This window comes from Labrus bergylta, chromosome 6, assembly GCF_963930695.1.
Source record: "Labrus bergylta chromosome 6, fLabBer1.1, whole genome shotgun sequence".
Taxonomy (NCBI): Eukaryota; Metazoa; Chordata; class Actinopteri; order Labriformes; family Labridae; genus Labrus; species Labrus bergylta.
The window spans coordinates 14855296-14873438 of NC_089200.1; the positions used below are offsets into that span (position 1 = coordinate 14855296).

Below are 18143 nucleotides of genomic sequence, written 5' to 3' on the forward strand. Positions count from 1 at the left end.
AAAGTGACTGAAATTGGTATTGATGTATCTTTGTGTGTTTGTTTGTTTTGCTTTATGATCTGCAAAACAAACAATCACACAAAAACGTCAGACACAGAATTAGTTAGGCCTGTTTCTGGCCCAAATTTAGTAATTTGTAATGCCTGTAAACTACAGCCAGTGGATAGGTTTCAGATTTGAAGACAGTGTCCCTCTACCAACACCAGATGGCGAGATTACACAACACATCTTTTACTTTTCTTTGCATTTCTAGTCATTCTAATAGGATAAATCTGGAGAACGTGTTCCTGCCAGGATTATCCTGCATGTTTGGTCTCAGATGGATTTACAGCTAAGAATAAACGCATCTTCTGCGGGATTTTCGTGAACCGTGAAACGGAATTTCAACCCAAGTGTAGCCAAGAGATAGGAATAACACGTAGACTATCAAGCACATCAGTCTTGATGACGTTTAAGTAAGTGTAGAATATGAAGTTAACTGGACATTTTTGTTTTTATCTAGCAGTGTAAGCAGTGTAAGAAATGGGAAGGCCGTCCCGTCCTGGCTCTCCGTCCAGGGAGCGTCACCGGTAATTCCAATGGATCAGGAAGCGCTTGTCAACTGATACAAAGATTGTAAAAAAAAAGAAAGAGGAATTACTCTTGCTTGGTTTTCGCTGCCGGATAGACAATACATTTATGGTGTGGTTACATAGCCAGGAAGCCGATAGGGAATTAACAATTATCTGTAATTATTCGGATTTCATGAATGTAAGGTGTATTAGCTTTCAAATTTCAGCATTTATCTAAACACATTTACTTAAAAAAGTTCCCAGAATTTTAGAAACACTTACAGTACTAAAACCATAGACTGTGACTGAAACCCACAATAATATTTTGTAGGTTCCATACAGTTATTTTACACATTCAGTTAATTCCTCAATGGCAGAATAAATTCTATTTAAAACATTTCAAAATAATGGTTCAATAACCTATTGACAGGAAAACTTGTCCTGCAAACAGATTGACAGGGTGGAAACACAAAACACATGTACAAATCCAATTAAAGTAAATATTATCACCATAACAGTCAACAACAGATCAAAAAGCGCATTGCAGTTTGTTGGACTAAAATAAATTTAAGACTCCTCATAACCTACTTCTCTCTAAAATGTGATTTCTAATCTTCCCTATGGTCTGCATCTGACTGACATAAATGCCTTTTAGATATTCAAAAAAAAAAACATATCATTGGGAATGTTCTTGTTTTGTTTATGGCTGTGTATTCAAAGTGACAAAGCACTTTTGAGATTTTTTTATAAAAAAAAAAAATGTTTCAAAACCCAATTAAAAAAAAGGGATGAAAAAAACGAATTACCATATCACGTTGGTAAGTGACTCATCTGTCTCTGTGTAGACGATCTTTGTGTGTCAGTGTGTAGTCTCTGCGTTGAAGAGAAGCTCCTCTCTCACTGGCTGCTATGACCTAGCTACCGGACGACACTTTCTGTTTTCACGACTGACCACTGCGTCTGATATACGTTTGTAGCATTTTTTTTTTTTGCTACCATACATTCAATACAGAGACTTTTTTTTATGGTCGCTGTGCCGCGACTTTTTACCCATAGCTGCTGGCCTCTGAGGCTAGCTGGCTAGCTGAGTAGTGACAGAGTGGACAGAGGTACAGTAACGTTAGCAAACAAGCTAATCAGCAAGAAAGACTGTCAGTCTGGATTATTGTGTGTAATCAAAGGAGAGCCTCTAACACTGCGGGTTTCACTCACTGCGGCAAAATGAAGATAACTGTGGATTTCGAGGAATGCTTGAAGGACTCCCCGCGGTTCAGGTGAGTGATGACGGCCAAGTCCCGTTTTGTAGTTCTTTTGTAATTTTGAAAAGTATTCGTCTAGCTTTTCTGCTAACCCGAGCTAATCAGCAGTAACTAGCTTGCTGTTTGCTGCCTGCCACTTTGTCTATTTTTGTCACTAAGAAAGCTTGGGGGGGGGGGGCAGCTGGGGAGGAAACCAACACAAACTCCCTGACCAGTGTGGTAAACTCATAAGAGCAGCAGAAAGCTGGTCTAGTGCCATTTCTTATTACTTTAATGATGCAGGAATGGGTTCATGTATACTGGATATTAAAACAAAAAAAAATGCAGGAAGTTGCATGCTGTGGTAGCACCCTTCATTTGGCATTGTCTGTAATGTCAAGCATACCGTGTGATTCTGTATCCAAGTATCCAAGCCTTGATTATTGTGCTATATATGTAATTACAAAGGTACAAAGCAGGAAAGTAGTCAAGGGCTGCTGCAACAGACAAATGTTTTTTTGATCCTGGATCAGTAGGTGTAGATAATGCTTTTCTTGACTTAACAATGAATCTTTTAGGCATATGTTGTGCACCCTCAGACTCTCCCATTATGTGGACTACTTAACTACCTGCGTTATTACAAGAATTATAAGCAATTCCTTTGCCCACTTTACGTGTTCAATAAACTCAGGTGGTGGGTGTTAATGTGATGCTTTGACAATTATGATACCATCACTCACAGTTTTCTTCAATTCATTCAAGTCTAAATGTTGTATGAAATAGTGTGTTTGCTCAAAACTTCCTCCCCACTAACTGCATTTTCTAGAGATTTGAGAAAACGCCTTTCTCCCTCTCTCCGTCCTTCCTCCCTCAGCCCACGCTCCGTCTGCTGCTGTTGAGACATCCTTTCTCCCAGAAACGAGGAACAGATGTTAGAAAGTTGTTTGCAGAAGAATAGAACAAATCAGAGCATTTCCTCTAGGATCACATACAGAGGTCTGAGTAAAGGGAAACTTTCCAGTCAGCTGTGTTGCTTGGAAAAGGCTTGGCGTATGCTTACCCATACACCTTTCCATACCAAGACTGCCTGGGTTTGGAGATCTTAGTGTAAAGTGGGTTTGTTCTGGCTATTTCTTCAAAGCGTGGAAGTTAGTATGCCAAATCTGTTTATAACTGGGGACATGGTCGGTGAACTTTCCCTTTTGATTAGTACCTGATAACAGATCCTGTTGAGCCATTTGAAGTTGTGTGTTTGTGTGTGTGTGTGTGTGTAGTTTGTCAAACAAAGCAAGGAAGCTGCTTCAGTTGACCGCGGACAGATGCTGTGGTTACCAGCCATTGTTTGTCTGAAAGTGAAACCTTTAACCAATGACCTTCTCTCCAAACATGAAACACATAAGACCTCTCCAATGATATTTTTTTTTCCTCAATTGACAGTAGATCATTTGTAAACAAAGCTTGAGCACAGAGGATTAATATATTGATTGTCATTTGGCAATTATTTTACTGTCCCCACTGGGAATACTGCAACACTTGTAAAAAGCTACGGGCGAAAACCGTCATTTTGAATGTTTTTGTATTGGGTTGACTTGCATTATTTTAGCCTTGCTCTGCCCATTTAGAAGCAGTTGCTCCAGCTTGGACAAATGAATACACTTGGATGTTGTGGATGTGTAGCACCTTTAAAACATGCATGCTAAACTATAAATACAAAAGGTACTGGATAGATTTTTGCTCACAATGCAAAGCTGAAACAGTCATTGCTTTATCTTGAGCGAATTTGATGATCAAGAAATTGCTTGGGTCATTTTAGCAAAGGTCCAGATATTCCTTGATCCTAAACATAATGAATATTTGATTTGAACTAGGAGAGAATGGTATTTGGATTTTATGCTGCTAATGTTATTCTGTTAGCAGGTTTTCTTGGGTTTAGTACCTTGTCTTTACAAACCTTTCCTCTGGCCTACAGGTTGTTATACTCAAAAACATAAATTCTGCATAATTGAGTAAATCCGTGTCTCTGGAGTTTTTTTTGCTCCACCTGGATATCCAGACAATCTCCAGTCTGTGTTTAATAATGATAATCTTTTAGGAATCCACTTTCCTTGATCCACTGCAACCAGGAGTCCAGCTGAGGATATAGTCCAGTCTTTTGCTCTTTGGCCTTTAGTGTCTTCTCTCAAAGTTTCCTCACTTGCAGTCAGTCCATTGTGGGCCAACTGTTCAGAGACTTTTACTGCACAGTTTTCCACTAAGACAATCATTGTTTTTCTCTCATTTTCCATCCCCCACTAGTTATGTTTGGCCAGAGAGAAGGCTGAGAGGCACAGAGAGAATGGATAAAAACATGGAATTTACACCAGCGTCGAGCAGCTCTCGCTTGCTCAACATCTGTTTCCATTTTGGTGTTTGCTTTTAACTTAGTGCCAGAGAATATGGAGCCCCAAAATGTGGATAGGGTTGTTTTCAAGTGGTATTTTGGCACACCCCACTTTTTTTTTTGGCTCTCATCCTCATTTTAGTTGGGAAGCTGTCTTTGGTCATAAACCCTGCTTTCAGCCCGGAGAGAGATCCACTAGTGCAAAAATTGTGTATTTTTGGCACTGAATCCCTGTTGCCTCATTTTCCACTTGAGAATAGACATTTGACTCTATCCTGGCTTCTCTTCAAATATGGGAGTTGAAATTCCCTAAAGAGGGCAGTAAGAGTCATTTTTTACATATTTAATAAGCCTTTCAACCAAACAAGTTCAAAAAGAGGGCTAACATTTGCATTACATCTTTGACTAGCTAGCAGTATGTTATTGTGCAATATCAGTAAAGCTGAAATTCTACAATATCAGATTTTCAAAGAACCAAAGTAGAATGGATATCCCCAAACGATTGAAAGTAAAACCTTACAACAGCAGGATGAATACATTTTTCTTTGAAAAAATGAATTGCCTGTTCCTGATCAATTTAGTAGATTCTGAGCGAGGGGGAGAGCCAACAAATGAAGTCATTGGCCTAACAGCCCCGGTTCTAGTTTCCCCTGAGTCACACACAGCAGCTGTAGAGGCAGCAGATCACTGGCAGACTTCATAATAAGAGCCCACAGCCTGCCGACTAGTTTCCCATGGGAGTTCAGCTACAGGCCCGTTAACATGCTGGGCTTGTTAGATTTAATAAACCTGAGGTCCATTTCCTTTAATGGTTATTAATTAAGACAATTAACAGCTAATGAAATGAGAGGACGGACTTTACTGTTGCTCTATTGGTGATTGTAGAAACACTTGTATTTAATTAAGATTGATGGAGAACCGTAGAAAACACAATACATTTTGTTAACACTGAAGTGCACCATTATGTTATCAGAGCAGTGACAGCTCAAAGAAAGAGTCATTTATATCCTTGTAGTTAGAAATGATCCAGCTGATTAAAATCCGGCCATATTCAGAAATCAATTAACTATTTTGATAGTTTGATTATCATTATTTCTGTATAGAAACACCAAACACTATGATATTTGATTCTCTAATATGAACTGTTTCTTATAGACCCACTGTCTTTCAATGCTTAACTATTCTTTAGTCAAATCAAGACATTTGAAAACTTCCCCAATTCCTGGAATTGTGAAGGAAAGTTTCTGCATCTTTTAGACATTTGAGGGCCAATCAATTAATACTAAATGGATTATGGCAGTCATGGTTTGTTGGATCCCTAGTTTAAAGTTGTAAAGCTGATATCAACGTATTGATAATATTTTATTAGTCCTGTTTCCTTCCTTCTTCAAGTGTCTGACACAGGCAGATGGAGGATGTACGTTATTTACGTAATTGGCCGGCTGCAGGATAATTTGTGACATCAACAAGCAGAATTTCCCGTGCTGCCTGAGTAACTGTGTATCTTTATGTAATGACCTCATCTTGTTGATGTTGTTGAAGCCCGTGCGTGTAGTTGTGGGTTTTTACCAGAGGACCCCCCCCCCCCCCATATCTGCACTGCTGCAGCCTTTAACAATCACAGGATCTACGTCACAGCACTGATGCTCTCCCCATTCTTCACATTTCCATCCACAGTAACACAGTTCAGTTGTTTATAAACTCTGTCATGTCATACCAGTGGGATGAACTTCATTCATTCCTGCTCTTTATGGCCGATATAAAAATATCATTTATGGAAAAAAGCTGCAAATACCTTGTGTCTCTTCTGATAATGCCAGAAGCACCAGAGGAAGGAAGAAGAGATGACAAAATACTCCTGACATTATAGAAATATAATTAGAAAACATCAAAGGGAAGCTGTGATGCAGAGCTATTCAGCTGTCAGACATTTCCTAATAGGATTAGTTCTAGTTATTTTAAAGTTAGCCCGCTTTAAGCTAACTGAAGAGTTTGTGTCTGCATCTTGTAGATGGATTAGACTTGTATTTGCAGGTACTTACCATCAAATAACTCCGTGAAACCAAGTCATACCATGTAGTTTGACATATCTGCAACTATCTATTATTTTGTATGATTTTGTTGGACAATCTGTCCATTAATAATTAATCATTAAGAATGAATCTATTAATTGTATAAACCATATTCTTAATCATAATCTAAATGGCCAACAGGGTACCCTGTGCACAGCCTATACATTCTCAGGTACTCAGGAGAAAAATAAATCATAGCTCTGTGGCACACTGAAAATAACTGAGCGAACTACGCGTTTCGCCGGGAGCTTCCTCAGATTCTCAGATTCAGATTCGGCAGAGGATGTGGTCCGCCAAGAAGGCTGCCTGGTGTTCAAGTCCGACCTTTGGCTGTTTCCCCCCCTGCTCTATCCATTATCCTATCAGATAAAGGCTGAAAGCTCAAAAGGTCAATATTCAAATAGAGAAATAGAAAAACAGCAGATCCACATAATTGATAGTGGGAACTTGGGAAGTAAGCTGTGTTTAGCATTTTTACTTTAAAACTCAAAATAAATTGTCCATCCAGTAAACTCATATAGTCTAAGCCATTCAAAACACTTTGAGTTATTGTGCAGAACATCTTCATTAGAAAATATCTGTGAATAACAAATATAGGGAGAAAATGCAGAGAGCAGATGGTATTTGAGTATCAGCTCTTGTCTTTGAAGTGCTGAGGTCTGAGCCTCAGGCCCTCGGTAGACTCCATCGTGTTGGCACCGTGGATGGGCAAACCTGTTCAGCTGCCTCACTCCTGCATGCAGACGGCACACAGCGTGCTGTCACACTGCCAGCAGCTGCAGAGAGGAGGCTCTCTTTGTTTTGGATCGTGGTTACTGAATCACTGCAGAAGAATTAGGTGTCTCCGTTTTTTACAGAAGATGTAGTCAGAGCGTTGTGGGGCACATGGTAGCACAGAGAGGAGCTGAGTCTCCGTCTGTTGTTGTGTGATTGTGTGAGTTGGTTGTTGGCAGTGTAGGAGTTTTAGTCAACCGACTACTAAAATAACACCATTTTATAGAGGTGTTTACTTAAAGTTTGTACAACAAAAACAACATAGTGCGCAGATCATAGGGGATTCACAAACAACATGTTAACAACCAACACATCATAACACATTATCTTTTATTTTTATAAGAAATACACTTTAATAATTATTAAAGTTATGTATCAACCAAAATAAATGAAACACCCCCAATCCCTTTTTCCCAAATAAATTATTTTATTTAAACAAAATTGTTTTAGGCAAAACAAACAATATTGCAAAAAGCAGAGTGACCGTTATTACATTTGGACGTTGTGTTTTTGGTTTTTGTTAATGTGCTTTCATCTGATGGTAAAAAGGATAAGAACCAGCCAAATGTAAAATAAGCAGGTCTGCTTTCGCACAGTAGTGTGGACTTTAGTCTCAGTGCATCAGTGACCCCTTTCTGTGATCCTGGGGCAACTTAAAGTCAAACAGGACTCAATCTCTCCCTCAGTAATGCTGAACTGGCCTCTTTCTCACTGATGTGGTTTATAAGGCTGGTGCTTTTTCTTTCTCTCTTTGGTCTGGACTTTGGTCTCCTTCATACCACTCGTCTGTCTTGATTTAGCCTGCGCTTCACCATTACACCCAAACAGCACTTTACCCTGGATGTCTCTGTTTCTTACTCATATTGTTCCATTAAAATAAAAGCTAGTGATATAATTTCCATAAAGATGGTGGATAGGAGTTCCTAAGTTTCTTTAAATTGCTTGGGAAACAGAATCAACACCTGAATGCAAGTTTAACACTGAAAGGAGAGCAAAAACAAGGAGCCCACTTAGGTGACGGAAAATTTGTTTGCAACTGTTCTTATGATTTTAAGGTCCATTTTAGGCAAAAGTATTATAATATAGTTGATCAATTTTCTCAAATATGAACTATCTACTGGCTATGTCTTATGTGTTGTGACAGAAATCACTTTCATTTATTTGGGCAACTGAAACATGTACAAAGACAATTGAAATGCATATTTCATACAGTTAACTGGACAAAAACCACTAATTTAAAGAAAAAGCTGTAAGTAAATGGAACATGTAATGGTTAAATAGATTATTCACTGTATCAAATGGATGAACATCAGAGAAAGTAAATACAACATAACTTGTTTTTAGCCACTAAAATAGGTGAAACACAAATACGTAGAATAAAGTTTATGAAACGTATTAACTGCTTAATACCACTGCTGCTACAAATACACTGCAAAAGGTCGCTCCAAATAGCATTTTATGTCTGATGTCTGGTCTGGTCTATTGCGCTTCAATGAGATTAAATATTCACCACATCAATTCCTCTTTTTTCTTCTGCTTTGGTGGCAGATGCTGGCTGTTTTTGGTTTGCAAATGCCAGAAATCAGATGTTTTACACTGAGAGCAGAATACCTGCATCAAACTGTTTTATCACCCAGACTGTTTTATCACTCTGTAAACTGTTGAGAGATACAAGCTTATTGATGACAACATGATCATATCATTAAAGTGAAGAACTGTTTGAATGTAAAGACAACTAAAGCAACCCCCCCCCCCCCTCCATTTTTTTCATGGGATTAGGATATCTAAAGGTTGATTATGAACATGTTTGTGTAAACGTTGTCATTTTGTTTTATGTTTAATGACTGCGAACATTGTAGAGTAAATGCTGAGGCAAGATCGCCTTACTTGAACTTTAGAAACATAACATTGAATATGCACTGATCCAACTTTTTGAGTTCTGATACCGATTCCATACCTTGGCTTTGGGATCTGCTGATACTGAGTACAGATCCAATACCAGTGTTAAATTAATAACTCTGAGATTGGGACTGGGAATCATTTATGTGTTAGGCAGCATTAGGATTTCCAAACTTTGTAAAACAAAATGAACTAAATACATATGAGCTGGCGAAATGTTTTTATCACAAGCAGACCCCCATCACTCGCCCTCTGCTGTCACAGTGAAACCTTGTTCACTACAAGCTTCATTGTATGTGCAAAGTAGCCAAAGCTGTGCACTCCTTTGTTGTCCAGGGCTTTTTCATGTTGCTAGCATTGTCTCTCGATATGTCTTGCAGGTTAGTAAACTGGTGAAGCATTTCCTTGATGTCGGGGGAAAATTGAGTGGCTGGACTGTGTAGTAACATCATAGCTCAGCCTCATCGCCTTTACATCCATTAACTTTGCTGATAAGTGTTCTAAAACTATCTTGCAGAGGCCAGGCAGAGCGATCTTAGAGTGTTTTGTCGCTTTAAATCCATTCCTGCAAAGTTTCTCGTATCTTTGCAATGCAGCCGACAAAGTGAACTGCTTTGTTGCATTTTGTCTGCCTCGTTTAAACTCGTCGTTCTAACTCCACTTGAAACATTACCTTTGCAGAAAGTGAAAGTAGTTGTATAAGTTGTTGGCAAAACAAGCATGAAATACCTCCAAACTGCTTAGTCTTTGTTGTTAGCCTAGCATCCTCCATGCTAAAAACAAGCCAAAACAACCTGCTATCTAGCAATGTGTCCGGAGGAATGTTTTGCCTCCAGCAAAGACCTGCACACCAGAAAACGTCACACTGTTTATTAACACTAAAAGGGTCTGTAGGGTACTCTGTTGCTTCGTCCGCCACTTCCTGGTTGTTTTTTCCCCTTAAGGAGCAGTACTAAATCCTCCAGAAATGATCTAATACTGCTCAGGATCAGTTCTCCTGAAATGATCTAATACTGCTCAGGATCAGTTCTCCTGAAATGATCTAATACTGCTCAGGATCAGTTCTCCTGAAATTATCTAGATATCTTCAGGAGTGCATATGTGGAAACAGCTTTCTATCACCACATTTTCGAGTGTGTACGTGTGTCTTGTTCTCTCGTGCTTTCTTTTTCTTCTCATTATCCAGACTCATCGACCTGCTCCAAGGTCAGAGCTGTGAGGCAATGGCCCAGATTTTCATTTTGCCAGGGCCCCTCCTTTTCTTATCCCTTGTCAGCACTTCCACAAGATCACCCTGCAGGCTCAAGTTACAAGATTGTAGGGAACTCGTTGATTTCTCATGGTTAAATCCAGTGAATGAACGACTAAAAAAGGATTGATTTAGATGATCAAGGGTATTTTTTTCTAAATTTAATTTTTTTTCGGATGGCCTGGTCTTATGCAGGCCATCCTACCTTTGTTCCACTCAGTTAAACACATTTACAACTACACCTGAACATAAAAGGTCAAGTGCTTATAGTCTTACTTTTCTGCTTACATGTATCAAGACATTTTCATTGTTGATTACGGAAGAATTGGCTGGCCAATGCTTCAATTCTTAATCAGGAAGCTTTTATTTGATTAATGAAGGTTTTGATTGGTGGCTTTTGTAAGGAGATTATATCAGTTTAAGTACCACATCCCTCATGGCTTTTTCTTGACCTCGCTGCCAAATCTTTGAGGGAGGACTAATCTGGAACATGCTCTGTAAATGCTTTTGCTGTCCTTCTGGTTACTGGTAATGTTGGCAATCTGTGCATTGTAGTGTTTACTCCTCAACTCCTGCTTTACTCACGTATTTACACCAGCTCAAAGCCCAGAGTCTTATTATAGAGAATTATAAGAATTGGCCGAATCGGCTTAAAAATCTGACATTAGAGCCCCTTTCCTGTATTTCTGCAAACGGTGCTCGTAACAGGCTCTTTAGATTTTGACCAGGATTAATGTAATAGGGAGAAAGGCAGGCTCTATATTGCTTTTGACCCTGAATTGCCCTCTTTGTCTGCTAAGACCTTAGTTCATTCCACTGTGTTTGGTTTGTGAACAAAATCTCATAAAAACTGCAATGAGGCAACTCTGTCACACTGTTCCCACGTTTCAGGACGTCTTTGCTGAACAAAAGCACAGAATACAATACACATTTATAAAAATGAATGTATGCTCATGAGGAATTTTTTGGTTTAATATTAATAAAAAATCCATAAAATGAGTAAAATGTCTTGTAGATTTGTACTTGAGGTACCTCCACTAAACATATTTTGCGTTTGAGTTTCTGCTGCTGAACAGTTTAATTTTGGCATTCTCACAATTCAACTTGCTGAGTGATGGAGTTTCTGCCTGTCTGCGTACACCAGATAATTTTCTTAGCATGGCAGCATAACCAACGACTTGACATCATAGTTATTTAAACCATGGCAGGAAATAACTAGTCAGCTGTTTTAGCTCAGGTTTAACAGCTGGTCATCAGTTCTGAAAACAGTTGAGCTTCTTAGTGGTCAAAGAAATATCATTCGTGTGCAGGGTCTCTTAACCCCTTCTACTTAGTAAACGTTATTATATGATGTCAGACAAATAAAATGCTAAAATATTAGGTTTGTTGTATGAATTGTGAGTCATTCTCTAACTTATTTAAGTGTGTCACAAACTACCTTAACCTACTTATCTCTGTGTATGTTATTAAACTGCTGCTTTATTTTTCTTTATGCTGGTTTGTTCTTCTCCGCTCTTTTGGAAAAACTTTGATTCTATCTAACTACATAGCATTGATATAAAGGCTGATATTCTCATTTAAGCATTGTGTACCGGACTCTATTGCTTCGTCGTTCTTTTTACCGGGATAGTCTCCTGTTGTGATGTGCATATGTGAACAACCAGATCAGAGGATTTCAGGGGCAGTCCTCTGTAATTCTCCAGACATTTTCAGGCGTGCTTATGTGAAAACAGCTACACAGTTGCTTCTCCCACTCTCCTTTTCTCTTACCTGTAAACTGCTCTGTTGCTCTTAATATATAATGATCAAAATGATTGGAGGTGAAGTCCCCAAGCTTGTGGTTGAAAGAGATGTTTGCGTTTCTTCTCCTTCTCTGGTGGCACCAGAAAGCTTGTGTGCTGTTGATCCTGTGGAGAACCAGGCTGTGCTCTGTCATTTTTTGAAGGGCAGAAAGCCAGCCTTGACTCCAGCCCTGACATTACCCAAAATGGCAGCTCTCAGTTTTGCTGTCCCTAATGGTGTGTCAGTAGTAATGGTTCTGCTTTTCCATGTGTTAAATATGTGCTCTGTTTGATGCATTCTATATTTATGAGGTTAACATGCTTGAAGAAAGCATTATCTAGAGTTGGCTGACAACTTTCTTTTGATGATTTTATTTTGGGGCTTTTATGCCTTTTTATATTCAGGAAAGGAGCCGCTGGTCAACTTAGTCTAACTTAGACTTCCCCCTTCAAGGACTATAGTCCCAGTACATGGGGCACTAACTTACCACTAAGCTGACAACTTTTGTTTAATCTTTGAATACTCTTTCTTTATCTGTCTATATAGAGTGAGCACACGGCAGGTAGTTGGTGAAAAAATAACATTTATGTATAGAGATGGCAGAACTTGTAGAAACAGAGGGAGTTACGTTGTTTCTTGAGGACTGCAGTCTTCTTTTCAATGTCTGTGAGTTGATAGTATTAGGTATTGTTTACACTTCATGTCAAATCCTTTTTTTCCCTCTCTCCACAGAGCCACCATAGAGGAAGTGGAGGGGGATGTGTGTGAGTTGGAATCTAAGCTCGACAAAGTGAGTACCACCCATGAAAAACATTGCTTAATTGTTCATTTGTTCTCCTGTGTCAACTGGCAGCTACAGCGGCCATCCTGTAAGAGGAAAGTTGCAGGTTTGTCCCTGGCCTTTCCCCAGTGTAATCCCAGTCCATTCCCTTTATATCCTCAGTATATCCCCTGGCAGAGTGCCTTTAATTAGGACTAATATAGACAGTGTGCACCTGGCTTACACTTTGATGAAATATGCAGGTGCTTTTTCAGGGGAACATGAAGAAACGCATCGAGTACACTGAAGTTCCCTGCTCATTATCTAGAAAAAGGAAGTAGACACAACAGACAATCGGCTGTTTTTTTTTTTTACTTGGAACTAGTTTATTTACTCAGTGAGCTTTTTTGATGAATAGATTTGAATGACCTTTTGTCATATCAATTTCCCCAAAATCATAAAAACATTTTAACATTTATACTCTGTTGTAGTTTGCCATCCATAATGTGACATGGTTAATATGAAAACTTCAACATATTGTATTTAAGCTCTTTTGCCTCATGTATGACTTTCCAAGTTACAGTTTCTGGAGGTTTTTAAATCCCAGAACATTTCTATTTTTCATCTCACAGCGTGTTCAACTTATCTAAACTTAAGTTTTAAACCAATCAAGCAAACTCGTATTATACATTAATATGTTGGTACTACGTATAACAGCACTAGGTGGAGCGATTGGTTCACTAATAATAATTATTAGTGAACCAATCCTTCCTCCTAGTTGATCTTGGCAGAGCTCGGGGTTTGCTCACTAGTCAAGGCTGAGGCCTTCAGCTTGGAAGATCCAAGTTCATTGTCCCTGGACTTACAGTCGTACAGAGTCCCACCCTCATCCTCACCCCACTTTTGTGACTCAGCCCCGGTCTCACTTCCCCTCCTGCTTTGTAGAGGAAGGATTTGTGGGAGAGTGGGTCTGTTACTTTGCATGAATATGGCAGTAGTGTGTGTGTGAGAGTGTGTATATGTTAGATGGGTGGAGACTAGAGAAGAGTTCCTCAAGTGAGCAGTTAAACTTTGTCTTGAAGCCATATATGCCATACATGTACACTCACATTAAGATCACATTAAGATCAACACATTAGGTAGATGTCAGATTTGATTGAACTCTAAATACTATTAAAGAAAGCAACTTTCACAGATCAGTGTCTTTCTGATTTTTGATTTGTGCTTTGGTGAAAAATAGTTATTGTCAAGCCTTTATTAAACTTCATTGCTTCAGGAAAAATAAAAATGTTATTATAATATTTAACCTCGTGTTACAGAATAATCCTTTGTGAAGATAGTAAATGGTTCATGAGACTTAGAATGGGTATGTTCACAAGTGAGACAGAAATGCAAAAAGAGGAAATACAGACTTTGATGGTTTGTGGGTGTCAACATATATATATATATATATATATATATATATATATATATATATATATACACACACACACCCGTATATAAGGGTATATAAATTAGATATTTATTCAATATTAATGTCTATCAATGTTATTTGACTCTCAACTTTGTCATTTATACATCACATCGCTCTAGACAGTTGTATGTTATAGAATGTTTGCAGAAAAATTGTGAGTGACAGAACTCTTTAGATTAGTTGAATATATGATGATACCGTCTATTGTGATGACATTTTCTGGAATTGTGCTTCAATATACACAGTGATAATTGTTTAAAAAAAGCTATCAGAAAGAAGAAGCTATTTATTCATACTACTTTAGTTTTCTCTTGAACACTAACTCATTTGTCAAGAAAATTGATTCAAATGACCATTTTTTTGTTAAGTTATTTAGCAGCCTCTGCTGCAAAACCGTGTTCAGGCTGTGTCATCTCCTGCGTGGGAGTGGATGGAGGGCGGCCAGTGTTTGTTGTGAGTTTACGTAACCTGAAATTATATTTGCTCCCAATGAGTCAGAAGGGAAAGAAGTGCCTGGTGTTAATTACCAAGAAACTGACAGAGCATTTAGCTTTACGTTGTTCTTTTCAGGCTCTGCATGTACTATTCCTAAATGGGCAGGAAACTTCAAGTTTTTATTTTTTTTAAATAACAATGCAAGCCCTGAAGGAATGACCAGCACTATTTTCCTTCACTGAGTGTTATCGTCTTCTCTGTCTCTGTCTGTTACTGCATTGCTTCCTTTTTATTTAACCCCCTAAGCGTTTGCCTCATTCTCTTTCTCTCTGTAGTTGGTGAAGTTGTGTATTGGGATGATTGATGCTGGAAAAGCCTACAATGCAGCCAACAAACAGTTTGTTTACGGAATCCGGGAGCTAGCCCAGCAGTCCACCAAAGATGAAGTCATTGAGGTAAACAAATCAAATCTGGCATGATCCTGAAGCATAAAAAGTCATTCCTGTTTAAATCTTTCAATGTGGGTTCGATTTAACTTTTTATTTACACTATTAAATGATGAAGTTTTATCAAAAGTTATCAGCTCAATTGAAAAAATCAGTTCTGACATCACTGCAGTATAAATATTTGGTTTACTCCTAAAAAGGAAGGAGGCCAGTACTTTCCCTCTGTTTGCTCGCATTACCGTCTCATCTCCTCTGAGTCATCCTTTATGTCATTACTAGATTAAATCTACATTTTACAAATTGATGCTCTGTAAAACCTCTTACTGTCTTCTGGGTCTTGTGGAGGTCAGATGTTTTGTTTTGTTTTGTTTTCTCATGAATTTTGCATGGCAAGGCAAGCACTTCCTGTGTGCCTTTTGTGGATATCTTTTTCCAGAATCTGTCTCTGGGGTTAAAGATCTGCCACTGCATGTGTTTGGAGGGAGTAACTTAGCCAAAAGAATACTTTCCCAAACTGCTCTTGTGTCTCAAAAAACAGACCGCAGTTTCTATAAGGCCATACTGACAGAAGATTTTGTATATTTCATTACAATTCATTGTATCAAAAGTACAACATTTTGTCATGGTTTTTACCGTTTGCCCACTGAATCTATTTGTGTTCTGTAGTTTTTATAAGAATACAACAGATGTTTCCTCTCTGCCAGCATTCATCTTATGTCCTTCTCTCCCCACAGTCCAGTCTCACAAAGTTTGCTGAGAGTCTGCAGGAGATGATCAACTATCACACAGTACGTTATCACTTCCATGTGAAACCGGATGTTTTGTGATTCTTTGCCCCTGCCCTCCCTTTACAGCTGGGGGATGACAAAACTCAGCTGGACTTCAAGTCTGGAACAGCTCTTAAACTGAAAGCTCTTTTACTGCTGGGAAGAACCACAACACACTGCAACACAGGGGCAAAAGTTCTGTTAGTGAATGACCGCTGGTTTTAGAAAAGGATAAGAAAGTGTACAAGACATGCATCATTGGATTCCTTTAATATCATGGTGCTCTATACTAGACATTTATCGTCAAACTGCTTTCACAGGGCTTTTAGTAGAGGAAAGTGGCTTTTATAAACAGCCCCCAGGTGGGATTTCTGTAAAATGTGAAACAGGGTGTTGCTCTAAACATTCATGCCTGCTCAGCAAACACTGCCCTACATAAAAAGTGGGTAAAAAATATATTTTGGGTGAATTCTTCTTAAATCATCACTTTAAATGTGAGCAAAGTTTTATGGATGCTTGTTGCAAAAAATCCCAAACATACTCGTGCCTCCAGCGTATAAAAATCCAATCCAAAGAGAAAAAAAAATGTCCAGCCTCATAATATCAAATCCTTGCCTCGTGTGTTTTTAAGTTGGAATGAACGATGTGTTATTCAGGTAAACATGGTCATATTTAACATGGTCAGCCTTGATTACTGAGATTCACTATACACCTGTCTCAGTGAAAAACTTCCATCCACCGCCTTCAAACAATCCAAAACCCAGCAGCCTGGCGAATGTGCCACTGTCACTCTAATTTTAGCATCCCTTCACTGGCTGTTTGTTGATTTTAGAATTGAGTTTAATATCATTTTAATTACTTTTAAAGGCACAACATGGGCTGGCCCTTTCATATATTTCTGAGCTTTTAACCCCTTAAGAAACAAGGTCACAGTCTGAGATCCTCTGGCAGAGCTCTGCTGGCTGTTTGAAGGTCCAGGCTGAAAACGGAAGGGGACAGGGCTTTTGCTGCTAGAGCCTCCATACTTTGGAACAGCCTGCCAGAGGAGATCAGACTTGCTGAGTCTTCCTCAGCTGTCAGTCTCTGAAGGCAATGACACTGATGTTTACAAAAGCAGACACAAGTTCCCTCGGCCTGTCTGCTCATTAAGAATCAATCCAACACATAAAGTATGCACAGTGAGCCAGAGGCTTTCCCTCCTTAGTAAAATTTGTTTTCCTGATCTGTCTTGTCATGTCATGTTTCTGTCAGCTCTGTATAACATGTTCAGAGTGAGCTCACAGCACACAACCAAGCTGTGGGCAAAGCTAGTGAGAGCTGAATGTTACTGATCTTAGTGGATGTGGATTTTTCCATGGCAGGAAAAGCGCGTGTTCTGTAACTATTATCATGTGACAAATATTGTCCGTCAGTGAAAAACAACACAAGGCACCTGTTACTTGTTGGATGAAGAAATTATTAGTAACAGAATTACACATGGCTATTAACTTTTTAAAAGAGCAATGATGCGCCTCACTAATAGAGGAGCTTGTTCAATTAAATAAATACTTTCACTTTTAATTATTTTCTAAATCGCAAAATTAATTTACATAATGTTTTGTTAATGCACCATTAAGGGGATATTTCAGGCCATAGCAAACATTTGTTGATAGAATCCTCTTATATGTGAGGATTTGTTAGACCTAGATTTTGTTTTTTAGACAGATAAATACATTTACAACCTAATTTTGGACCCTGCGAAATAATAGGCATGAGTTTCTTTTTTATTATTGTTCTTGATTTTGGGATAGCTTATTGAACAGTCATCTTATTTATTACCTTTAAACTGATTAACTGAACAACTTGAATACAAAAGTATTTATTCGGATTGAGTTGAAGAAAATGAATCTCAGATAACTGTTTACAGCCATGACATATATTTCATTAGGATTTGCATTAAGCTAGACTATAAAAATCTCAAGTTAAATGGGATACTTTATATGTTTTCTTTAACTGGTAACCCTTACGCTTAAGGGTGGGCTCTGAGTCCGTTTTCTCTCATTAGCTCCCTTGACAAGCCCCCCTCCCCAGAGCTGCCAGGAGCTGTAGTGCAGGCGTGCCACTGTGACTCAACTGTGGAAAGTGCGGTCATGTCAGCTGACTGTCAGATAGGTTTTTGCCACTCAGCGATCTTCTCAGCACATGATTCAGTCAAACACACAGAGCTCATTCTGTTTGTCTCTGGTTTCCTCTCCCAGCCACTCTGCCCATATTGTCTTGTCTGGCCTTGAATCCTAACTGAGTTTTTGTCTGGCCTCAGCAGCTCATTTTTCAGAA

The 18143-nt window shown here is 38.7% G+C and overlaps 1 protein-coding gene across 7 annotated transcripts in view; it reads left to right on the forward strand.

The window, feature by feature from the left end:
* Nucleotides 1-1406: 1406 nt before the first annotated feature.
* The window catches only part of LOC109987951 (arf-GAP with coiled-coil, ANK repeat and PH domain-containing protein 2), a 46958-nt gene continuing 30221 nt past the window's right edge, over nt 1407-18143 (forward strand). For 5 of the 7 annotated variants that reach the window (XM_065955805.1, XM_065955807.1, XM_020639237.3 and 2 more), the window contains exons 1-4: nt 1407-1825; nt 12678-12735; nt 14950-15069; nt 15795-15848. In XM_065955805.1, the coding sequence (XP_065811877.1) occupies nt 1773-1825; nt 12678-12735; nt 14950-15069; nt 15795-15848 (285 nt within the window). In that variant the 5' untranslated portion in view covers nt 1407-1772. The remainder of the gene's footprint in view (nt 1826-12677; nt 12736-14949; nt 15070-15794; nt 15849-18143) is intronic. The other 2 variants (XM_065955808.1, XM_065955809.1) reach the window with 1 other exon arrangement.